The 19,627-nt window shown below is 46.8% G+C and overlaps 1 protein-coding gene across 2 annotated transcripts in view; it reads left to right on the forward strand.

Moving 5' to 3' along the window:
• fbxo33 (F-box protein 33) overlaps positions 1–19,627 on the forward strand; it is a 42,487-nt gene that overhangs the window by 19,721 nt on the left and 3,139 nt on the right. Inside the window, exons 4-6 of one of the 2 annotated variants that reach the window (XM_084044917.1) lie at positions 405–613; positions 3,291–3,588; positions 5,654–5,911. In XM_084044917.1, coding sequence (XP_083901043.1) covers positions 405–613; positions 3,291–3,588; positions 5,654–5,911 — 765 coding nt within the window. Of the gene's footprint in view, positions 1–404; positions 614–3,290; positions 3,589–5,653; positions 6,295–19,627 lie in introns of those variants that run through there. The other variant, XM_084044916.1, reaches the window with a different exon arrangement.

Below are 19,627 nucleotides of genomic sequence, written 5' to 3' on the forward strand. Positions count from 1 at the left end.
CCTCTATATTGTATAAAAATTGTGTTTCAGATTTAACTTTTTTTTGTTTACTTGGTCTGCTCTTTTTTCCCTCTACACCAAACACCAAAAAAAATCTATTTTGGCTAAAGTTCTCCTCAGAAAAGGGATGCTAGGGTTCAAGTGGTTAAGGTAAAAAAAAAAATTATATCACACAAAGATGTGGCGGACCCCCTGTAGTAACTCTGAGGACCCCCCTAGGGGTCCCGGACCCCCTGTTGAAGACCCATGACTTAGGCAATTATGCTATGAAGCTGACCATATGTTGCAGAAGCAGCTGTTGAGCGTCTTCCCAAACGTGCCACTCCCTCACATTTCTCTCTCCGTCCCTCTAACCTGTCCTCTCTCTCTCTCTCTCTCTCTCTCTCTCTCTCTCTCCATGGCAGCTCCTCTCATCTCTCCATCAGAGATGGAGCGGTTGTCTAACCTGCGTTCTCTGGCGCTGGACTTCTCTGACCTGACCTCTGAGCTGTGTGGTCTGCTGGCCAACCCCCAGCGCACCCCCCTCCACCGCCTCTCTCTGCTGCTCAACGGCGCCGCCCTGGAGTTCAAACCCCTGGAAGGAACCGCCACCGAAGACGACTGGAAAGCCCTGGTATAAACCATCAACCCTAACCCTTTGTGTTTATTATAGAAACTACTCTTACCAGGGTCGCTTTTTTAATAGGAAAAATGTAAAATAGGTGAAATCCTAAATATTTGTCTGTGGGACCGAGTCAAAACTAAATGTAATGCCTCAACTCCTACAATTCCAAGTGCTTGTCAGGGTGAGGGGGTTCCCCATTTCAAATAGGATTATTTTCAGGGTTCCCCAGTTCAAATGTGATTATTGTCGGGGTTCCCCCGTTCAAATATGATTATGTTGGATGGGTCGCGGCCTGAAACGTTTGAGAACCACTGTGGTGCCAGAGAGATGGACAATGCCAACATCAGTGTTGATTTTGTCGACTAAAACTATGACCACATCTTTTTGTCGACTGCGATGTTTGCCGAGAACGACAGTCGGTCGTCCAGGGTCACACGCAGACTACTGGTTGACGTCACCACAGCATTATTTATCAGTGGTGATGATGGCCAGGTCTCGGTGCGGACAGCCCTCCCCCGGGAGGAACATCAGCTCGGTCTTGTCCAGGCTGAACTGCTGGTGGTGCGTCGACATCCACTCCGAGATGTCGGCCAGACAAGCAGCAATGCGTGCCTCCACTTGTGTGTCAGAGATGGGGAATGAGAGGATCAGCCGGGTGTCATCGGCATAGCAGTGGTAGGAAAAGTCATGGGAGTGGATAACAGCGCCAAGAGATGTAGTGTAGAGCATTGGTTCTCAAAGTGGGGTCCGGGGACCCCCAGGGGTACTTGAGGGGATACCAGGGGGTCCCCAGCTAAATGATTTATAGGAACCAAATGGACCCCTGGGTCTGTAACTCAGAGAGTGTACAAATGGAACCAAATGGACCCTAACGGGCCCATTTGGTTCCATTTGTACACTCTCTGAGTTAAATGAACATAGATTTTACAATATAAATTGGGGGTCCCAGAGATAGAAATGTCACTAAATGGGGGTCCGTAGCATAATGCATGGCAAACTGGGGGTCCTTGAAATTTAAATGGTTAAGAATCACTGCTAGAGCCATAAAAATCTAATCTTATAAGAGGTCCCTGGCATATCTTTTCAAATGGGGGTCCGCGGGCTAATAAGTGTCAATTTGGGGGTCCTTGACATGAAAAAGTTTGAGAACCACTGGTGTAGAGAGAGAAAAGAAGAGGACCCAGAACCGAGCCTTGCGGGACCCCAGTAGTGAGTTTTGCGTGGTTCTGACACAGACCCTCTCAAAGTCACCTGGTAGGAGCGACCCGTCGGGTAGGATGCAAACAAGGAGAGTGCAAAGCCTGAGACACCCATCCCCTCAAGGGTGGAGAGGAGGATTTGATGGTTCACCTTGTCGAACGCTGCAGACAGGTCCAGGAGTATCAGGACAGAGGAGAGAGAGTTCGCTCTAGCGGCATGGTGCGACTCCGTCACTGCCAGGAGGGCAGTCTCGGTCGAGTGACCCACTTTGACCCCAGACTGGTGGGAGTCCAGGAGGTCGTTCTGGTGGAGGTACGAGGACAGTTGATTGAAGACAGCACGTTCAGGAAGTATAGAAGGGAAACCGGTCTGTAGTTCTTGATCTCAGAGGGGTGAAGTGTTGGTTTCTTCAGGAGGGGGGTGACTCTGGCAGTCTTGAAGGCAGAGGGAAAGCATCCAGACACTTAGCAAGGCACTTGATTGGGCTAGCCTGCTTAACTGCTCAACTGCTTTAAGCCTACTGCTTCAAGCACAAATACTAATACAAATACAGCTAATACAAACTAACACCAGCCTACTGCTTGAAGCACTAATATACTTAAGCACTCAAAGTACAACTAATAGCAACCTGTTAGATAAGAAAATCCTATACTTAGACTACACCAGATGAGTTCAGTAGCTCAGGTCTCTCCAGAGTTTGAAAGCACTACCTTTTTTCACTGACGAAAACTAGATAAAAACTAAGCTACGATGACTAAGACTAAATATATTGACAATTTTGTCAACAAATAAAAACTAGACTAAAATGTTAGTGAGGGACTTGTGGAGAAGAGATCCAGTAGAACTAAAAGACAAGTCATTTTATGTTTCGTTGCACTCTACAAGCTCACAACGCGCTGCGACGCGTTGTGAGCTTGTAGATCGGCTATTTTCGGCATGCAACCAAATGTAAAATCAGCCATTACGACGCCATCAAGGCACCGCCAAAATACTTTTTAGTCTACTAAATCAACTGTAGATTTAGTCGACTAAAATCTCATGATATTTAGTCGACTAAAACTAGACTGAAACTAAAACTTTTCAGATGACTAAAATATGACTAAAACCTAAATCAAAATTTGCTGGCAAAATCAACACTGATGCCCATACCTTAGGTGGGGTTGGCGAAAGGGCCCTCTCTGTGTGGAGTTTGCATGTTCTCCCCGTGTCTCCTAGGGTTGTTACCCTCACAAAAACATCTAGTAATCCTGGTCACTATACCGCCTCCCCCATGACAGCCTGATGGAGGAGAAAGGAACTGGGCTCTCATGCATGGAAGGAGGCATGAGCTCGGCCCTGGGCTCCCTAGGCTGGCCGGGGGGAGTGTAGCGCCCAGGATCACTTAGAAAATTGGCACCGGGTGAAAAAAAGAGTTACAAAATCGTGGAATAAAAAAAAAACGTGGGAAAAACTCAATCCTGATGCCATCATCCTCTCCCTCGTCCAGGTGCGTGTGAGCGCCAACCTGCGTGTGTACATCATGGCCCTGGAGGTGGACGGCTCGGAGCTGCTGAGGGTCCTGAAGCCCAGCCTGCCTCTGGAGCGCCTCCACCTGGACAGCTACAGTACTGTGGTGACGGACGCGGCGCTGGAGCTCATCTCCCAGCAGTACAACAAGACGCTCACGCACTTCCTGCTCATGAGGGACGACGCCGACTTCCCCGACCTGAGCGGCAACCGCAACGAGGACCCCCTGGTGCTGCTGGCGTGGCGGTGCACCCAGCTGGCCGTGCTGGTCATACACGGTGAGGTTTTTGGGCGGTGTAACCGCCCCTATATGTGAGGTTGGGACATTGACATTTGCTGCACTGTGATTGGCCACCCATTGTACCCCCCTAACCCTGCACTGTGATTGTACACCCCTAACCCCTACACATTCAATGCAAATCTATACTTTTCTTTAAGTGAGCTTCCATCACTGTGATGACCACTAGCTGCACTGTGATTGGCTGACTCTATTGGCTGACTCTATTCAGCACTGTGATTGGTTAGCGAGACACATGACACATGTGCATAGTCCTATAAATAGGACTATGCACTTAAAAAAACACTTTTATGTTTTTTTTTAAGTGAGTAAAAAAACACATTTATGTTTTTTTTAAGTGAGTCATGGGTCTGTGATGACCACTGTGACCACACCGCCCACTTCACGCTGGGTGTGTTTTTTTTGTTTATAGCAGGGGTCTTCAACGTTTTCAGCCCAAGGACCCCCTAGCTGAGAGAGAGATGAACCGGGGACCGCCTACTCTATATTGTATAAAATTGTGTTTCAGATTAAAGTTTTTTTTTCACTTAGTCTGCTATTTTTTCCCTCTACAGCTATAGCCTCTTTGCCAAAAATAGCCGATCTACAAGCTTGTAGATCTGCTATTATCGGCTAATGTTCCCCTCAGAAAAGGAATTCTAGGGTTCAAGTCGTTAATGTAAAAAAAAAAATCCTATCACACAAAGATTTGGCGGACCCCCTATAGTAGCTCTGAGGATCCCCTAGGGGTCCCGGACCCCCTGTTGAAGACCCCTGGTTCAGAGGCGTTCCAAGGCCAGTGTGGAGATATAAATCCACCCACCTGGTCCTTGGTCTGGAGGTGCCCAGGAGGCATCCTGACAAGATGCCTGAACCCCTTTAACTGGCTCCTTTCTTCAAAGGCTACATAGTGGTAGCTAAACTAGCTCTATCTCTCTCTCCAGGTTACATAGTGGTATTTAACACATTGGGTGCCAGAACTTTTGAGTGGTGCCAACCACTCCTACATTTGACTTTGTCCGTGTGTCCGTATGTCCGTCCGTCCGTATATCCGTCCGTCCGTATGTCCGTCCGTATGTTTGAGCACGGCTGATTGGTCAAGCTTCACGTGACACGAGACAATATGTTGTCACGTGTCACGTGACAACATATTGTTGCTGATTGCAACACAAGGATGCAACCAGTTACACTTTCAAAGGCACCACTCTCTTCACATTGGGTGTGATTTTTTTCATAACAACTTACCGTGGGTGCCAGCATTCTCCCCATTGACTGCACTTTGCTGTTTAAAGCTCTAAACTCCACGACGAGCAAATCCACGTAAAAAAAAGCATCCATTCATGTAGCGCGATGACCCTGGCTACATCCTGCAACAATAACATTTCACTCGCGAGTTACAACGGGGGGGGGATCGTGCATCGCGCATGACCGGTTTTCCCCACTGGAAACAGATTCGGAGATATAGGCGTTTTAAAGAAGGAAATAGACAGGAAGCGGATGGGCAGCCGGTTTCCGGTGATCCATCTGGCCTATCCTTCTCAGGATCACAATGGGTACTCCCAGAGCTGCTCTAGCCCCTCCCGTGTGGAAAAAAACGAAAAAAGACACCAAAACCGTTTAAATACGGCACTCCGGGTAACTTTTTGCACCTTTTGCAAAACCGTATATATATGGTTTAGGCACCCCATGTGTTAAACTACCTCTCTTCTCTCTCTCTCCAGGTTACATAGTGGTAGTTAAACTAGCTCTATCTCTCTCTCTCCAGGTGACATTATGGTATTTAAACTACCTCTCTTGTGTCTCTCTCTCTCTCTCTCTCTCCAGGCTACATAATGATAGTTAAACTTTAACTACCTCTCTCTCTCTCTCTCTCTCTCTCTCTCTGTCTCTCTGTCTCTCTCTCTCTCTCTCTCTCTGTCTCTCTCTCTGTCTCTCTCTCTCTCTCTCTCTCTGTCTCTCTCTCTGTCTCTCTCTCTCTCTCTCTCTCTCTCTCTCTCTCTCTCTCTCTCTCTCTCTCTGTCTCTGTCTCTGTCTCTCTCTCTCTCTCTCTCTCTCTCTCTCTCCAGGCTACATAGTGTTTTCTCATAACCTGGTGGCCATCTCTCGGCTGCGTGGCTCCAGCCTGCGCGTGCTGGCCGTGTCGGAGGAGAGCGTGGACTTCGACCCGGACCAGTCGGCGTACGTGGAGGGAGACCCCGTGCACAACCTGGTGAAGGAGGTGTCCCTGGGCCTGGGCCGCGTCTGGCACCCCTGTCTGGACTCCAGCCTGGTGCTGGCCGAGCCCACCCAGCACTTCCACCGCGAGCTCACCGCCTTCAGCATGGGTGTGTAGAGGGGCCACAGCCAGGGGGCGCCACAACAACAACGACGACAACACAGCCTATACAGTGGGTCCTAAGCAGGCCAAACAAGACACCACCCCCCCCCCCCCCCCCCCCACACCCCTCTCCAGGGTTTTTTTATTATTACACTTTCTTTTTTTTTATATAAACATATGCAAATCCCATCAGTTTAACTGTTTTTCCTGCATTTTCCCAGGTAGCCATATCTTAACTCAAGACCAGGGGTCTTCAACGTTTTCAGCCCAAGGACCCCCCTAGCTGAGAGAGAGATGAAGCAGGGACCCCCCTACTCTATATTGTATAAAATTGTGTTTCAGATGAAACTTTTTTTCCCCCCTTTTTTTTCCCCTCTACCTCTTTGCCAAAAATAGCCTACAAGCTACAAGCTCACAACGCCTCGCGGTGCGAGGCGTTGTGAGCTTGTAGATCGGCTATTTTTGGCTAATGTTCCCCTCAGAATAGGGATGCTAGGGTTCAAGAAAAAAATCCTCTCACACTAAGGCGGACCCCCTATAGTAGCTCTGAGGACCCCCTAGGGGTTCCGGACCCCCTGTTGAAGACCTCTGCTCTAGATTATTATTATTATTATTATTACTGAATGATTTGAACCTGGGTTGTTGTGCGTGTCATAAACACTGTAGAAGGTTTATCAGGTGAAGAGGGTTCAGGTGTTTCATCTGAACGACCACTGAAACCCTCTTGTAACCCTCTGGTCCAAATCCTACCACACGGCATCTTATGTTTGTGAATTTACACTAAATGTTCTCTCTGAAAATAGCCGATCTGCTATAGATACTGTAGATCAACTATGCCCCCCCCCCCCCCAGAATAGGGATGCTAGGGTTCAAGCGGAGGGTCCGGTCGGGTCTTGTTTGGTCCTGCGGCTCGGCGCCAGCCTCATTGATGTCTACTCCCTCACCTTTAATAACATCCCCTTTATCCCCGTTATCTGTATGATGGAAACTTTGAATTATTTTTTTTTTCCCTCCACACACACACACACACACACACACACTCACATTCACACTCACATATTTTTTTATATATTGGATTGTTTTTGTTTTTTTTCTTCCCCTCCTCACTCTCTGTGAATAGAATGATGTGTTTTTGTGTTTAGTGTGTCTGTACGGTGTTTCCCCTGCCTGTGTAACGCTCTGTGTAATATTTAAATTCAACCATAATATTATTATTATTATTATTATCTTTCTGCTCACGGCTGGAGTGGGACAGGCAGGCGGGTTGAGTGAATTGCTCAAGGGGGGGGGGGGGGGGGGGGGGGGGATTGGAGAGGGGGGGGTTCTGACACAAGCTACTAGCTTTTAGTTTAGTGTAACTATCAGTTTCCTCTATTTCAGATGTTCCCAGCCTGTGAGGGTGAGAGTCTGTGAGAGTGAGGTGGTTCCCCCCCCACATAATGACCACATTTTAATGATGTAAAACTATGAAGAAAAGTTCTAAAAAACGACTTGGTATTTTATCTTTAAAACCTTGTGATACCAATAAGCAGGAACAAGTATACCATTGATCCATTAAAGTTCCATTGATCCAAGTCGGAACATGATCGATCGATTGATCTGATCGTTAAAATAAACGTGCTCTGAAAGAAGTGCACTCTGCCCAGAGGCCCAGAGGCCCACTTTCAACTGGGCCCTGATCCAGAAAAGGTTGGGAACCACTGATCTATTTTATTTTAAATCTGTGCTCTTTGTCTGTCTGTCTGTCCGTCTGTCTGTCTGTCTGTCTGTCTGTCTGTCTGTCTGTCTGTCTGTCTGTCTGTCTGTATGTCTTGTCTATCTGCTCATACTGCAGTGTGTCAGTGGACCTACAGTAGCGATGGGTCGGTCACTCTCCTGGGTATTCTACTGTTGCTCCTCGTGCACTTGTCCACTGGCTAGGGCTAGTGGTTCTCAAAGTGCGGTCTGGGGGACCTCCCAGGGGTCCTTGTGATGAGGTGGTTCCAGAGGGGGTCCCCAGCTAAATGAGGGGACATTTTTAAACTCTTAAGCCACCAATTCATCTTTTGGCTATTGTTGTTTTTTGAAAAATGTGGACACATCTTCTCTTATATGGGGGTCCCTGGCACAAACTCTTATTCAAATGGGGGGTCCGTGGCCAAATGCATATCAATTTGGGGGTCCCTTGACATGAAGATGTTTGAGAACCACTGAGTTAAGAGAGCAGGGTGGGAATTAGAATGCTTTTTGAAACGGTTTTCAATCGGCTGCTAAACATGGCCGATATTGGCGAAGTAAAACATGCTGCTCTCATCCAGGCCATCCAACAGCTTCTAGGGTTTTCAGTGCTAAGTTGGCCCCTGGTTAGCTATAACCATTATTTTATACGTTGGGCTATTCAAAAATAGCAGATCTACAAGCTCATAGCGCAAGCACTGAGTGCCGCGCTATGAGCTTGTAGATCTGCTATTTTGTTACAAAAATCTTGAACATTTGTGCAAGTCTTTGAATATATATCTTTTTTTTTTAAAGTAAACATTTGTAACTCAAATCTTTGCTTCATGGTGGTCCCTGGAACTAAATATTTTTAGGTGGGGGTCCGCGGCCAAATGACATTAAAAGGTTTGAGCACCGCTGATATAGAAACATATGTTTTTCAGAAACCTGTTCACGAAGGAACCGCAACATGCAGCGCTAATTTCCCTCCCTGCTCGCTTCAGGACTCGCTAACCGCTCTGTACGTTTGTCGTGCAACGGATAGCGGGAAGTAGCCGATCTACCAGCTCACTATGCGTCGCACCGCAACGTGGGGGAAGCTTGTAGATCGGCTATTTTTTTTTAAATGACATTCACCCAAAAACAGGGATGTCAGGTTGAACGTGGTTAAACTAACGTTCATTTTGGGAACGGGGACAAGTGCCAAGGAGAATAATTAACACCTCCACACACACACACACACACACGCACACACACACACACACACACACACCACTCTGTTTTGCTCTGTTCTCTAGATAAGCTTGTATGTTTTTGAAGATGTACCGTAGTTTAGGAACACATATTATTGCTTTAGAGTCTCCTGTACGAGGCATGACGTTCTGACAAGGCTACAACGATTCCAGTGTTGTTGTTATTTACTGTGAGACATCACACAGATTATTTAAAGCGTGTCACTCCTGCCATTCCCCCCCCCCCCCCACGCACACAGAACTGAACCTATGATTCTTGAGCGAGGATGTAAGTTAGATTCTATACAAAAATGGTTGCAGGTATAGGAACGGTGACATCAGCTGAATGATGAGAACAGATGTGTGTAGATTATTATAATATTATGAAGAGTTGTGCGTTACGTCAAACCCACACAGAGCTCTGGGTTCGTCCGAGAGCAAAAACAAATGGGATCCGTTTGTCTTTTTTATTTTTAAAGAAAGAAATCTTTGCGTACTGAATGACAAAGTTGCTCTCCCATCCTCACGGACGTGTCTGTATTTAACTCGGGGGGGGGGGGGGGGGGGGGTTTCCACATCATGTCAAATGGTGGATTCCCTTGATTTGGACTGACTGACACCCCTATATTGTGCTAATAATGAAGTGGAAAGGAATACACTGCATTTATAGAGGGAGACAGACAGACCATCAGTCCGTTTCAGACTATCTCTTATTGAGGGTTACTGTTATTGTTGTATTTAACACAGAGATGTGGATGGAGCAGCCAGTGCCACTGGTTTAGGAGTTTTTTTTGGCGACGGCCAACAAACATCCATGTCTGTCGGCATCCCTTACTTCCACACGCCTGCTGCTAAGAACCTGGCGATTCTGCACAATGTCGTGGAGCCACCTCACGGTTAACGATGGCGACGGACGTTGGTCCACAACCGCCGACGAGTTTGTTAGGTCTTTTAGAGAAGGTGGCAGTTAATTAACACGGTTGCTTGGCTGTATAATGGCTTTTTTTTCCCCCCACTACAAGAGCTAAGGGGAACCGGGCCGTGTTAACTTCATTCACGGGTTCTGGATGTGTCTCCATTCACTACGGTTCTGTTTCTCATGTCGGGCCCTTGTTGTTGCTCAGGGTGTGATATTAAACCCTAAGTTCTGGGAACGTACATAGAACTCCAGTTCTATTTAAAAAAAAAAAAGTAGCAGAGTTAGAAGATCTACAAGCCCACAACGTGCCGCTAATGTGACACGCTTGTGGGCTTGTAGATCGGCTATTTCAGGTTATGAAAGGTTCTGGGGGTTGACCCTGGTAGTTGAAACATGGCCATAAGCACCGTGAACCAACCAGTGGCTGTTTTATGTGGCTCAGAGGTTCCTCTCAGTCAGTCTCAGGTAGGATGTAAACAGCTACGGCAAAGGTGGTGATGAAGATGAGGAGGAGGAGGAAGATGTGTGTGAAACAATCAGATATTTGTTGTAGGGTGTGGGAGGGTTGTAATGGTGGCGTTTGGTTTGTTTGTTTTGTTTTAACTCTTTGAGTCACTGTTGCCTTGGAATCAGCCCTTTTTTGCTTTGTGGTTTCACTGGTTATTGATGATAATGTTGTCATATATTTGCCATCTGAATACCCCCACCCCCCTCCCCACCAACACCAGGGGGCAGCAAACCTAGTCGTACATTTGTTTTCAAAGATTAAGGTTGACAATGAGTCTGAAGGATGGCAACAAAGAAGAAAAAAAAACATGCTGCTCGTCGTCCATGTTGAATATCTGAGGCGGGCGGTTTGCTGTAGAGCGAGGAGCGCTGAAGTCCATGCTGTTGAAAAGGACCACCCGCCAGGCACATTACTAGGACCTACTATATATATTTATAGGTTAAATATACTTATTTTTCTGGGATAGATAGATCCCCCCCCCCCCGGCACAGCGGGTGTTACCGCTCGTCTTAGCCGTGCGGATGTCGGAAGCTTGCTTTTCTCAAGCAGCGAGCGTTTAGCGTGAGCATGAGGACGGTGGGGTGATGGGTGTGTGAGATTCAGTCCCCCAGCCGCGTCAGGCTCTTTGTACGCGTGACGTCTATAACAAGCATATGAATGCAGCGACTGCTCAGCGGTAATGGTGGCCGGAGTACAAAAAGTGGCAGCAAGTAATGCGAGACGGCTAAAGCTTCCCTGAGACTGTGTTGTTGTGGATTGGGTTTGGAGTACCAACACCATGTGACCTAGCGGGCTCTTTAACCACTTCAACCCCAGCATCCGTATTCTCTGGGGGGGAACATTGGCCAAAACAAATTGCCGATCATAGATCGGCTGTTTTTGGCAAAGAAAGTTGTTGTCCAGTGGAAAGAAGCGGTTTCCGAGTACAGTTCGCAATTCAGTTCCGTTTTAAAGTGGTTAAGAAACTAAATATCTCATCTTGTGAGGAATTGGTCTTGGATTATAGACGGGTAGATTCCTTCCAGTTTGTTGTTAAGGTTGTACAGGCGTACAACCTTTTTATTTTTTTTGGGATGTACGGGCGTACCACCTTTTGGCTTTTTGGATGTCAGGGCAGCGAGCATGCAAGCAGGTCCTTTACCAAGAACTCTGGACGCCCAGGGTGACTCGCAGTGTTCACAAAGGACCATGAGGTTCTGTGCTGAACGTCTGACCACTGGGCTCAGGTGGTTTTGATAAGAATTCTGGACCAAGTGTTCCGTCCCCCTAAACACTGAAAACTCTCCCACGGTGTGTTGAGGGGAACTCTGCTGTCTGGGCTTTAGTTTAGTCTAGACCTGATAATCACCAGACCTTGGTTCAATATCTCAGGATTAATGCACTTTGGTACCAAGAATCTCTTTCTGAAGGCTTTTCTATTAGCTGCGTGTGGAGCTGTGCACACTCCCAATGTCAAGAGGGGAAAGCGCTACTAATATAACAGGCGTGTGCGCATGCACACACGCACGCACACACACACACACACACACACACACACACACACACACACACACTGTTCCCTTGTCTCATCTCTCTCTTTTTAAAGAGACCATCGTGTCACTGGCATCAAGTCTGTATTGTGTGTTTTTTTATAATAAAAACGTGTTGCTGAAAGTTGAGGGAGGTTCGCGCCACTGTAGAATGTAATGTGAAACTAGCCAGTCATGCTAAGCTAAAGCACCGTTTCAAACAGATCTGTCATTTAAATAAACACAGTGCCCTCCCCCTCCTTCTCTAAGCTCCACCCCCTCCCTCACGGGGGTACAACGAACGCAGCGGGCTGTGCAGAAGGCTTCTGTTGACAAACAGGGAGGCTGGTGTTTGTGTGTGCAGCGAGCGGTGGCGTGACCCCCAATGTCCACTGAGAACGCCTTTTGAGCTGGCAGCGCCGGGCTGCCATGCATTTCTTAATGCTAAAGACACGCTGGTACCCTCATCTTCCAAACGCCGAGCGTTAGAGCATCATCTCTCCTGACTTCCCTGCGTCTTTGGCGCTTGAAGCTGGAAACACCGGTTCAACTTCTGGAAAAGGAGCGCTGCTCTTTTCATCCTCCTGGCTGTGTCTTGACAAAGCGGGTATTTTAACAACCTGACCACATTGAAACGTTACCACAAACTTCGAGAAGCCCTTGTTTACCGTCGTTTCAGCTAAGCCGTTTGTGCTGATGTTTACGCAGATGACACAACGTCTTGTCGGAAGCTTGATTCTCTCAAGCGGCGAGCGTTTAACGTGAGCATATAAGGACAGTGGGATGTGTTTGATTCAGTCCCCAGCCGTGGCAGGCTCTTTGTACGTGTGACGTCTAGCAAGCATATATGAATGCAACGACCGCTCATCGGTCATGGTGGCCGGAGACTACCAAAAGTGGCAGCAAGTAATGCGAGACGGCTAAAGCATCCCTGAGACTGTGTTGTTGTGGATCGGTTGGAGTACCGACACCATGTGACCTAGCAGTGAGCACCTCAATGGTTGATCGGTTGGAACAGTGCGCTATGGACATGATATCCAAAGCTGTGTGCGAGCGCCTGAATGATATCCAAAGCGCTGCTCCGCTCAAAAGGCCTTCTCTGTTGACACAGCCCCTAATTTAAGGCTGTGAGGTTGTTACCCCGAGTACCGAGGGGTACCCGAGCCGGTACCCTACTTGTCTGTGCAACCCGTATGGATTTCAGACCCTGGCCAACTGGACACACGGGAGCCAGTGATTGAGAGGTGTGGAAATATAGATTCCGGCATGTATATTTATTTTTTTGAAATAGTAAAAACACAAAAAAAAAAGGATTCTAGAACAGACAGGAGAGGAGAGACGTTTGGAGCTAAGAGTGAAGTAGTGGGACGAATGATTGAAACCTCATCTGTCCAAGCATTTAGCTTTGTGCTTGTAGTTGTTGTTGTTGTCGTTAGTTTGCTGTTTAGAGAAGCAGCGTGACTGGCTGCTGTTCCACCATCTGTTTGCAATTAGCGACAGTATTTAGGGTTTTCTTTTCTTGGCACGTGCCTGTTTTCCTGTGTGTGTGTGAGGAGGGTGTGTGTGTGTGTGTGTGATCATCAGAGAGGTTCTGAGTGGAAGCGCGTGCGTTGACTTGGCGCTCGTGTCATGTTATTATTACTTCCACACGGCCACAGGGAGGAAGGGGAAGTGGCTCATTCTCAGGGTTCTATCAGTTAATCAGAGGAGTTAAGAAGAGAAGGGACAGTTGACAGTTTAAACTCAGGCCGCTAGCTTCACACTCCGCTTGCAATGTGACCATCACAATGGAATGGTGTTTTGTATTATTATTATTATTAGTTTTACTAGCAGTCACTGGAGGCTCTGCTCCCTCGCCGTGTCCAAGCTGCCAAAGAACAGGAAACAAACGAACCGTGACGGACGCGTCTCTCTGTAGTGCCCATCTAAAACACACACACACACACACACACACACACACACACACACACACACACGGGTGAAGAGGGGCAGGTCAGGACCAACCCATTCAAACAGAGCATTCTTCTAATCTTTTTTTCTTTTCTTTTCCCCCTCTATTCTGTCGTACTGCTGGTGTGTTCCAGATCAGAACTGTTGTTAACATGGTGGAACTGTGCTGGAACAGAGAACAAGGGGGTGGTGGGGGTCACTGTCACATAAAACCCTTTATTTATCAACTGTATTCCTGCATGGCCAACGCCGTTGGAGACAAAACGGACCAAAGTGTAGCTGAATGTAGACAGGAGGGGGGGGGGGGGGTTCTGCCACCTGTCGGCCATGTTGGCGCCACGTTATCTGCCACCTGTCGGCCATGTTGGCGCCACGTTATCTGCCACCTGTCGGCCATGTTGGCGCCACGTTATCTGCCACCTGTCGGCCATGTTGGCACCACATTCTATCTGCCCCCGGCCGCCTGTCGTTCAGTAACATATGATGATTCTACACCAGCTGGCTTTTAGAAATGTCAACGTACCTTTATATGACGTACTGAAGGGTTCTATTCTCTGATTTTATTTTTTTACAAAGTACTTTGATCCACCGCGAGGTTAGATGTGAACCGTCCATGAAGACCAAAGGGACATCAGTAATGGCCAGTTGAGCTCAGTGCTGTAATAATAATAATAATAATGATAATAATGATATCTCCGGTTAACCGTTTGGTAGCTGCCTCACAGAACCTCATGGTGGAAGTTCCACTGAGCTGTGTCTTTAAGAGAAGAGGAGTCGTAAAGGAAACCCGGTCCAGTCCAGTTCTACTGTGTGGACGGGGCCTAGCCTGTGGAGCAGAAGTCTAGACCCCCCTCAATGAACCCTGGGGGTCCCTGCACCCCACCTTCAGAACCACAGGTCAACCTGTTTAATTTGAAGGACCCCCCCCCATATCTCTGGGACCCCTACCCCAACCTACACTGTAAAATCCTGTTCTGTACCTCCTCAACCTGGACCCCCTGGGGGGGAGGGTTCTAACCCCCCAGAGCTCTAATCACCGCCAGCAGTCTTTATCCTTCTCTCTCTCGCTCTGTCTTGTCCCTCTGGCCTGTCTTCTGTCCCTCTGGCCTGTCTTCTGTCCCTCTGGCCTGTCTTCTGTCCCTCTGGCCTGTCTTCTGTCCCTCTGGCCTGTCTTCACTGTGAGGAGAGAGCGTGAATGTAAAAGTTAAAAGGAGAGAGAGAGAAAGGTGAAGGACTTAAGTGTTGTATCTCAGGACGCACCGTGTCAAACTCTTTCCCAGACACTTAAACGTGAAGCCGAGGGGAACGTGCAGTAGCTCGGTGTTTCTCCACCCGAAACCCTCTGAAGAGCAGCATGCAAGCCAGACGGTTCTATCCAGAGTCTCAGTCAAACCAGCAGCCCCCCCCCCCCCCCGTCTGAGTGGAATATCGTGCGGTCTTGTCTAGAGAACGATCAGGGTCTCAACTCCGTGGCTTGCAGGTGAAACACGGGTCCGACCGCATTTTATTTTGACTTCTGTAGAACCCGGTGTCGGGGCTGTGATGTCGTTACGCTGCCGAGAGAGAGACGGCTACAAACGGAACATTCCACACAAGCGGCAAACTTGATGGCCAAAATGTCTGCACAACTATATATTAGAATCTATTTTTTTGTGTGTTTATTTTTGAGTTGATGTGTTGTTGTTGTTGTACTGTATGGATCAGGGAGACAACAGGCAGTACTAGTTGACCAGCTGGACTGACCAGAATGGAGACCATTAGCTACCAAGTGGAACCCTGTCTAAGGCTATCTAATAATGTATCTCATCTGGAGGCCGATACTCCCTCCTTTAAAAACCTTTTTCACCACCAGGTTGAAACGACCAAACCCTGGGCTGAGCAACAGCTGTGCAACCTTTAAGGTTTACATACTGACTGATTTACCACAGAATAAGACGGTAAACGGAGACACAGAAGTGAATCACTGTGTTATAAGTTGCAAACAACTGTGTGTACGTCGTGATCAGAGACCTGGTAGCCAATGAGAACCCAGCCTTCTGCTTTTTAAAAATGTACGCAGGAAGTGGTGAGGCTCTGTACAGGAAGCTGGGGTTCGCTGCAGTGAACCTAGAGAGACCGGCTGCTAGCTGGTTCCATCACTATTGTTAGAGAGGTTTTTTCTTTAGTCACTACCTTTTGTTTTAATGAGGGTCGATTTGTATGCATTCACAATCCGTACACTTCTCTTTCAAAGTACCACTGTGGCCTGATGGGTAATGGAGTCCAGAGAGAGCTGGCCTCTATTGTATTTGTACAATATACTCATGCTCTATGTTGTGTCCACCTAAAGAGAGTTGGCCGTGCTTGGTACAGCTCTGTACAGATAATATGGAGTGGGTTTGGTTGTGTCTGGTTTTGTCAGGAGAAAAATTACAGCTGGGTTTGACACCACAGAACTAAAGTACCTCCTCATCGCCAATATATACCGCTACCATAGACAGCAGTCTGTTAAACTGTTACTATAGACAGACACGTAGACAGCAGTCTGTTAAACTGTTACTATAGACACGTAGACAGCAGTCTGTTAAACTGTTACTATAGACACGTAGACAGCAGTCTGTTAAACTGTTACTATAGACACGTAGACAGCAGTCTGTTAAACTGTTACTATAGACACGTAGACAGCAGTCTGTTAAACTGTTAATATAGACACGTAGACAGCAGTCTGTTAAACTGTTACTATAGGCACATAGACACCAGTCTGTTAAACCGCTACCATATATAGACATAGACGGCAGTCTGTGTTAAGCCAATCCATAGACACTGTTACCAGGTTCACCATCAGCTCAGAGCCAATCCATAGTCACTGCAGGTTTTTCTTTAATCCACAATCTCAGTAATGTGGCCATTTACTACAGTAAGTGTTGTGACTTGTGATTCAATGCCAACTGTATGCTTTTGTCGTCGTCGTTTGTAATGTTGATATGGAGAGCGCTGTTACATAAACTGTTGGCACTTGTTTGGAGTAAATAGAAGTAGATGAGGCGACAACATGGCGTGTCCCAAGACCTCTACAACAGCCAAACTCTGTCTTGTTCTGGGTCAGCCTCACTAACGTTGTGTTGAGGGAGGTCAGGTGTTGGGTCAGCCTCACTAACGTTGTGTTGAGGGAGGTCAGGTGTTGGGTCAGCCTCACTAACGTTGTGTTGAGGGAGGTCAGGTGTTGGGTCAGCCTCACTAACGTTGTGTTGAGGGAGGTCAGATGTTGGGTCAGCCTAAGTCCCTCAGGGCTCATACTAGTGACTTTTCTATTTTCACACTACGTCTGAATATCTTCACTGAAAATAGCCTTGGGCGAAAGTTAATCCCTAGAATGCGGATGCCGGGGTTTAAAGTGGTTAAATAAAGGTAGACATTTGTGAGAGAGGGATTCTACTATCAACAGGAGAAGTAGCTTTCCCGTTTTCCTTTCTCCTTTTGGTTCTGACAAAGTTTTGAAAGCCTAGTAAGACGGCTACCATTCTAGAATAACCTACTGTACAGCTCTACCATTCTAGAATAACCTACTGTACAGCTCTACCATTCTAGAATAACCTACTGTACAGCTCTACCATTCTAGAATAACCTACTGTACAGCTCTGGCCTGCCTCACACACGCAGGGCCATCAAAGCTCATGTTTGTAACAGCATAACGTGACCCGGGTGGTTTTGTGACTACAGCTATTAGCTACGCATGGACTAGCTAGCCAGATGCTGACCACGTAGGATTGTGTGATATTATAAAAATAGGAACAAGACGTGACTCGTGTATTTAACAGCCCGTCACACTTTTCCAGTAGCAGCCATGTTGTCGGCTCCACTCGCCCGAGTCTGTGGATCTCAAAGTGTGAACCCCTAATGGTCCTTGAAATCTGTAAAGGTCTGTAACTCTGAGAGTGTACAAATGGAACCAAATGGACCCGTAAGGGTTATGGAGGACCTTGAAATGAAAGAAAGTTTGATAATCACTGGGCTACTGGATTTGGAAGGGCCAGAACGCTGCTGGTGGTGATGGGAGCTAACTGCTAACTGATGGGAGCTCAAACTGCTGGTTGTGTTCACATCTCTATACTGTGGCTCTGGCATCATCTCTTCTCTGGCTGGACAACAGCAGAGTTTCTCATGGAGCAAAACGTCCTCATTAATATCCAGTCAGTTCCATTCAACACAACTATGCAAGAGGAATGCATACGACCCACTCTCTCTTCCTCTCCTCTCTTCTCTGTTCCTTTTTAGTCTCTGGCAGTCGACTGGGTTTAGGAACGGACCCGCCATCTAACGATAAGAACTGGCAAATTGACGACACTTTGGCCTTATATACGATGATTCTATTTCTGACCATTTATGTTTTTGTTTTCTTTTTCTGAGATTGTTCTTATATTTTGAGTTTTAAGATCTTTATTGCTTCTGGTCAGCCAGCCCGGCGGACAGCACGCAGTGGCTAGTATACGGCAGGCTCACTCTTGGTCTCTGTGAGACTGGCTAGACACGGCCCCAGTTTTACCTGTGAGACTGGCTAGACACGACCCCAGTTTTACCTGTGAGACTGGCTAGACACGGCCCCAGTTTTATCTGTGAGACTGGCTAGACACGGCCCCAGTTTTATCTGTGAGACTGGCTAGACACGGCCCCAGTTTTATCTGTGAGACTGGCTAGACACGGCCCCAGTTTTATCTGTGAGACTGGCTAGACACGGCCCCAGTTTTATCTGTGAGACTGGCTAGACACGGCCCCAGTTTTATCGTGGTACGAATGTTGTACATTTGTTTAAAATCAGGACAGTTTGCAATAACAGCAGTCTTACTAAGTGGCCACAAGGGGGCACAAGCAGTGCTGAGAGCGCCCGGCTGCATCTTATAGAAAAATCCTAGAGGGAGAATTATGAACTATATATAGATAAATAGATACATATATATTATGATGGCTCAACACGGTGCATATTTGTATCAACAATGCATTATGGTGGCATACTCCTAATATGCAACATCTGTCCAGGTTCAATTTATGAACACGAAGTATATTAAAATAAATGAAACCGTTTGTAAAAACAAAAACTTTTTTCCCCCTTTTTTTTTCCTCCTTTTTTGTGTGGCAAAAAGAAATGGTTTTACCATCTTAACTGTAATATTCTGAGCTATGTTCCTGTGTGACTGTGTAGTAGTGACAGTGGTTCTCAAAGTAGGGTCCAGGGACCCTCGGGGTTCCCTGAGGGGATTCCAAGGGCACCCTTTTTAAAGGGCCATTCACACACCGAGCACTATAACTATATATAAAAAAATAGTTTTTAAAGGTCGTTCTACGTCAAGTTCACACCACAACTATAAAAATAATAATAATCAATGGTGAACGATATAGTTATAGTGTGCCGTGTGAACAGCCTTTTTATAGATCTGTAACTCTGAGAGTGTACAAAATGGAACCAAATGGACCCTTTGTACACTCAGAGTTATGGGGGTCCTTGAAATAAAATAAAGTAAAATAAAAACAAGTTTTGAGAACCACTGGTTTAGTGTTGTAAGTGAGCACATGCTATAGCAATGACTTTTATCCTGTAGGCAGAACCACAGCCAAACATATACAGCCGGACTGGATTTCATGATGTAACACTTTGGAGCAACGTTTTAAATCTCATTTAACAAAGAAAAAGAGTCTATCCAGTCTGAATGGCGTTAGAAATACATTGCCGTCTGTGTACAACGTCGACACAAACGTCGCTGAAAATATGATCTGTCGAAGCTCCAAGTGCAGTTTTAGAGAACATCCAGTTTTTAAATGACGTCCTCAAGAATAGTTTTTTCTTTTTTTTTCTTTTTGCAAATACATGATGACCTGATTATTGTCTGAATTGAAATGTGTCGTGATCCAAGTTGAAATGAGGATGATTTCAAATGCA

Source organism: Gymnoscopelus microlampas (genome assembly GCF_963454915.1).
Source record: "Gymnoscopelus microlampas genome assembly, chromosome: 20".
NCBI classification, from domain to species: domain Eukaryota; kingdom Metazoa; phylum Chordata; class Actinopteri; order Myctophiformes; family Myctophidae; genus Gymnoscopelus; species Gymnoscopelus microlampas.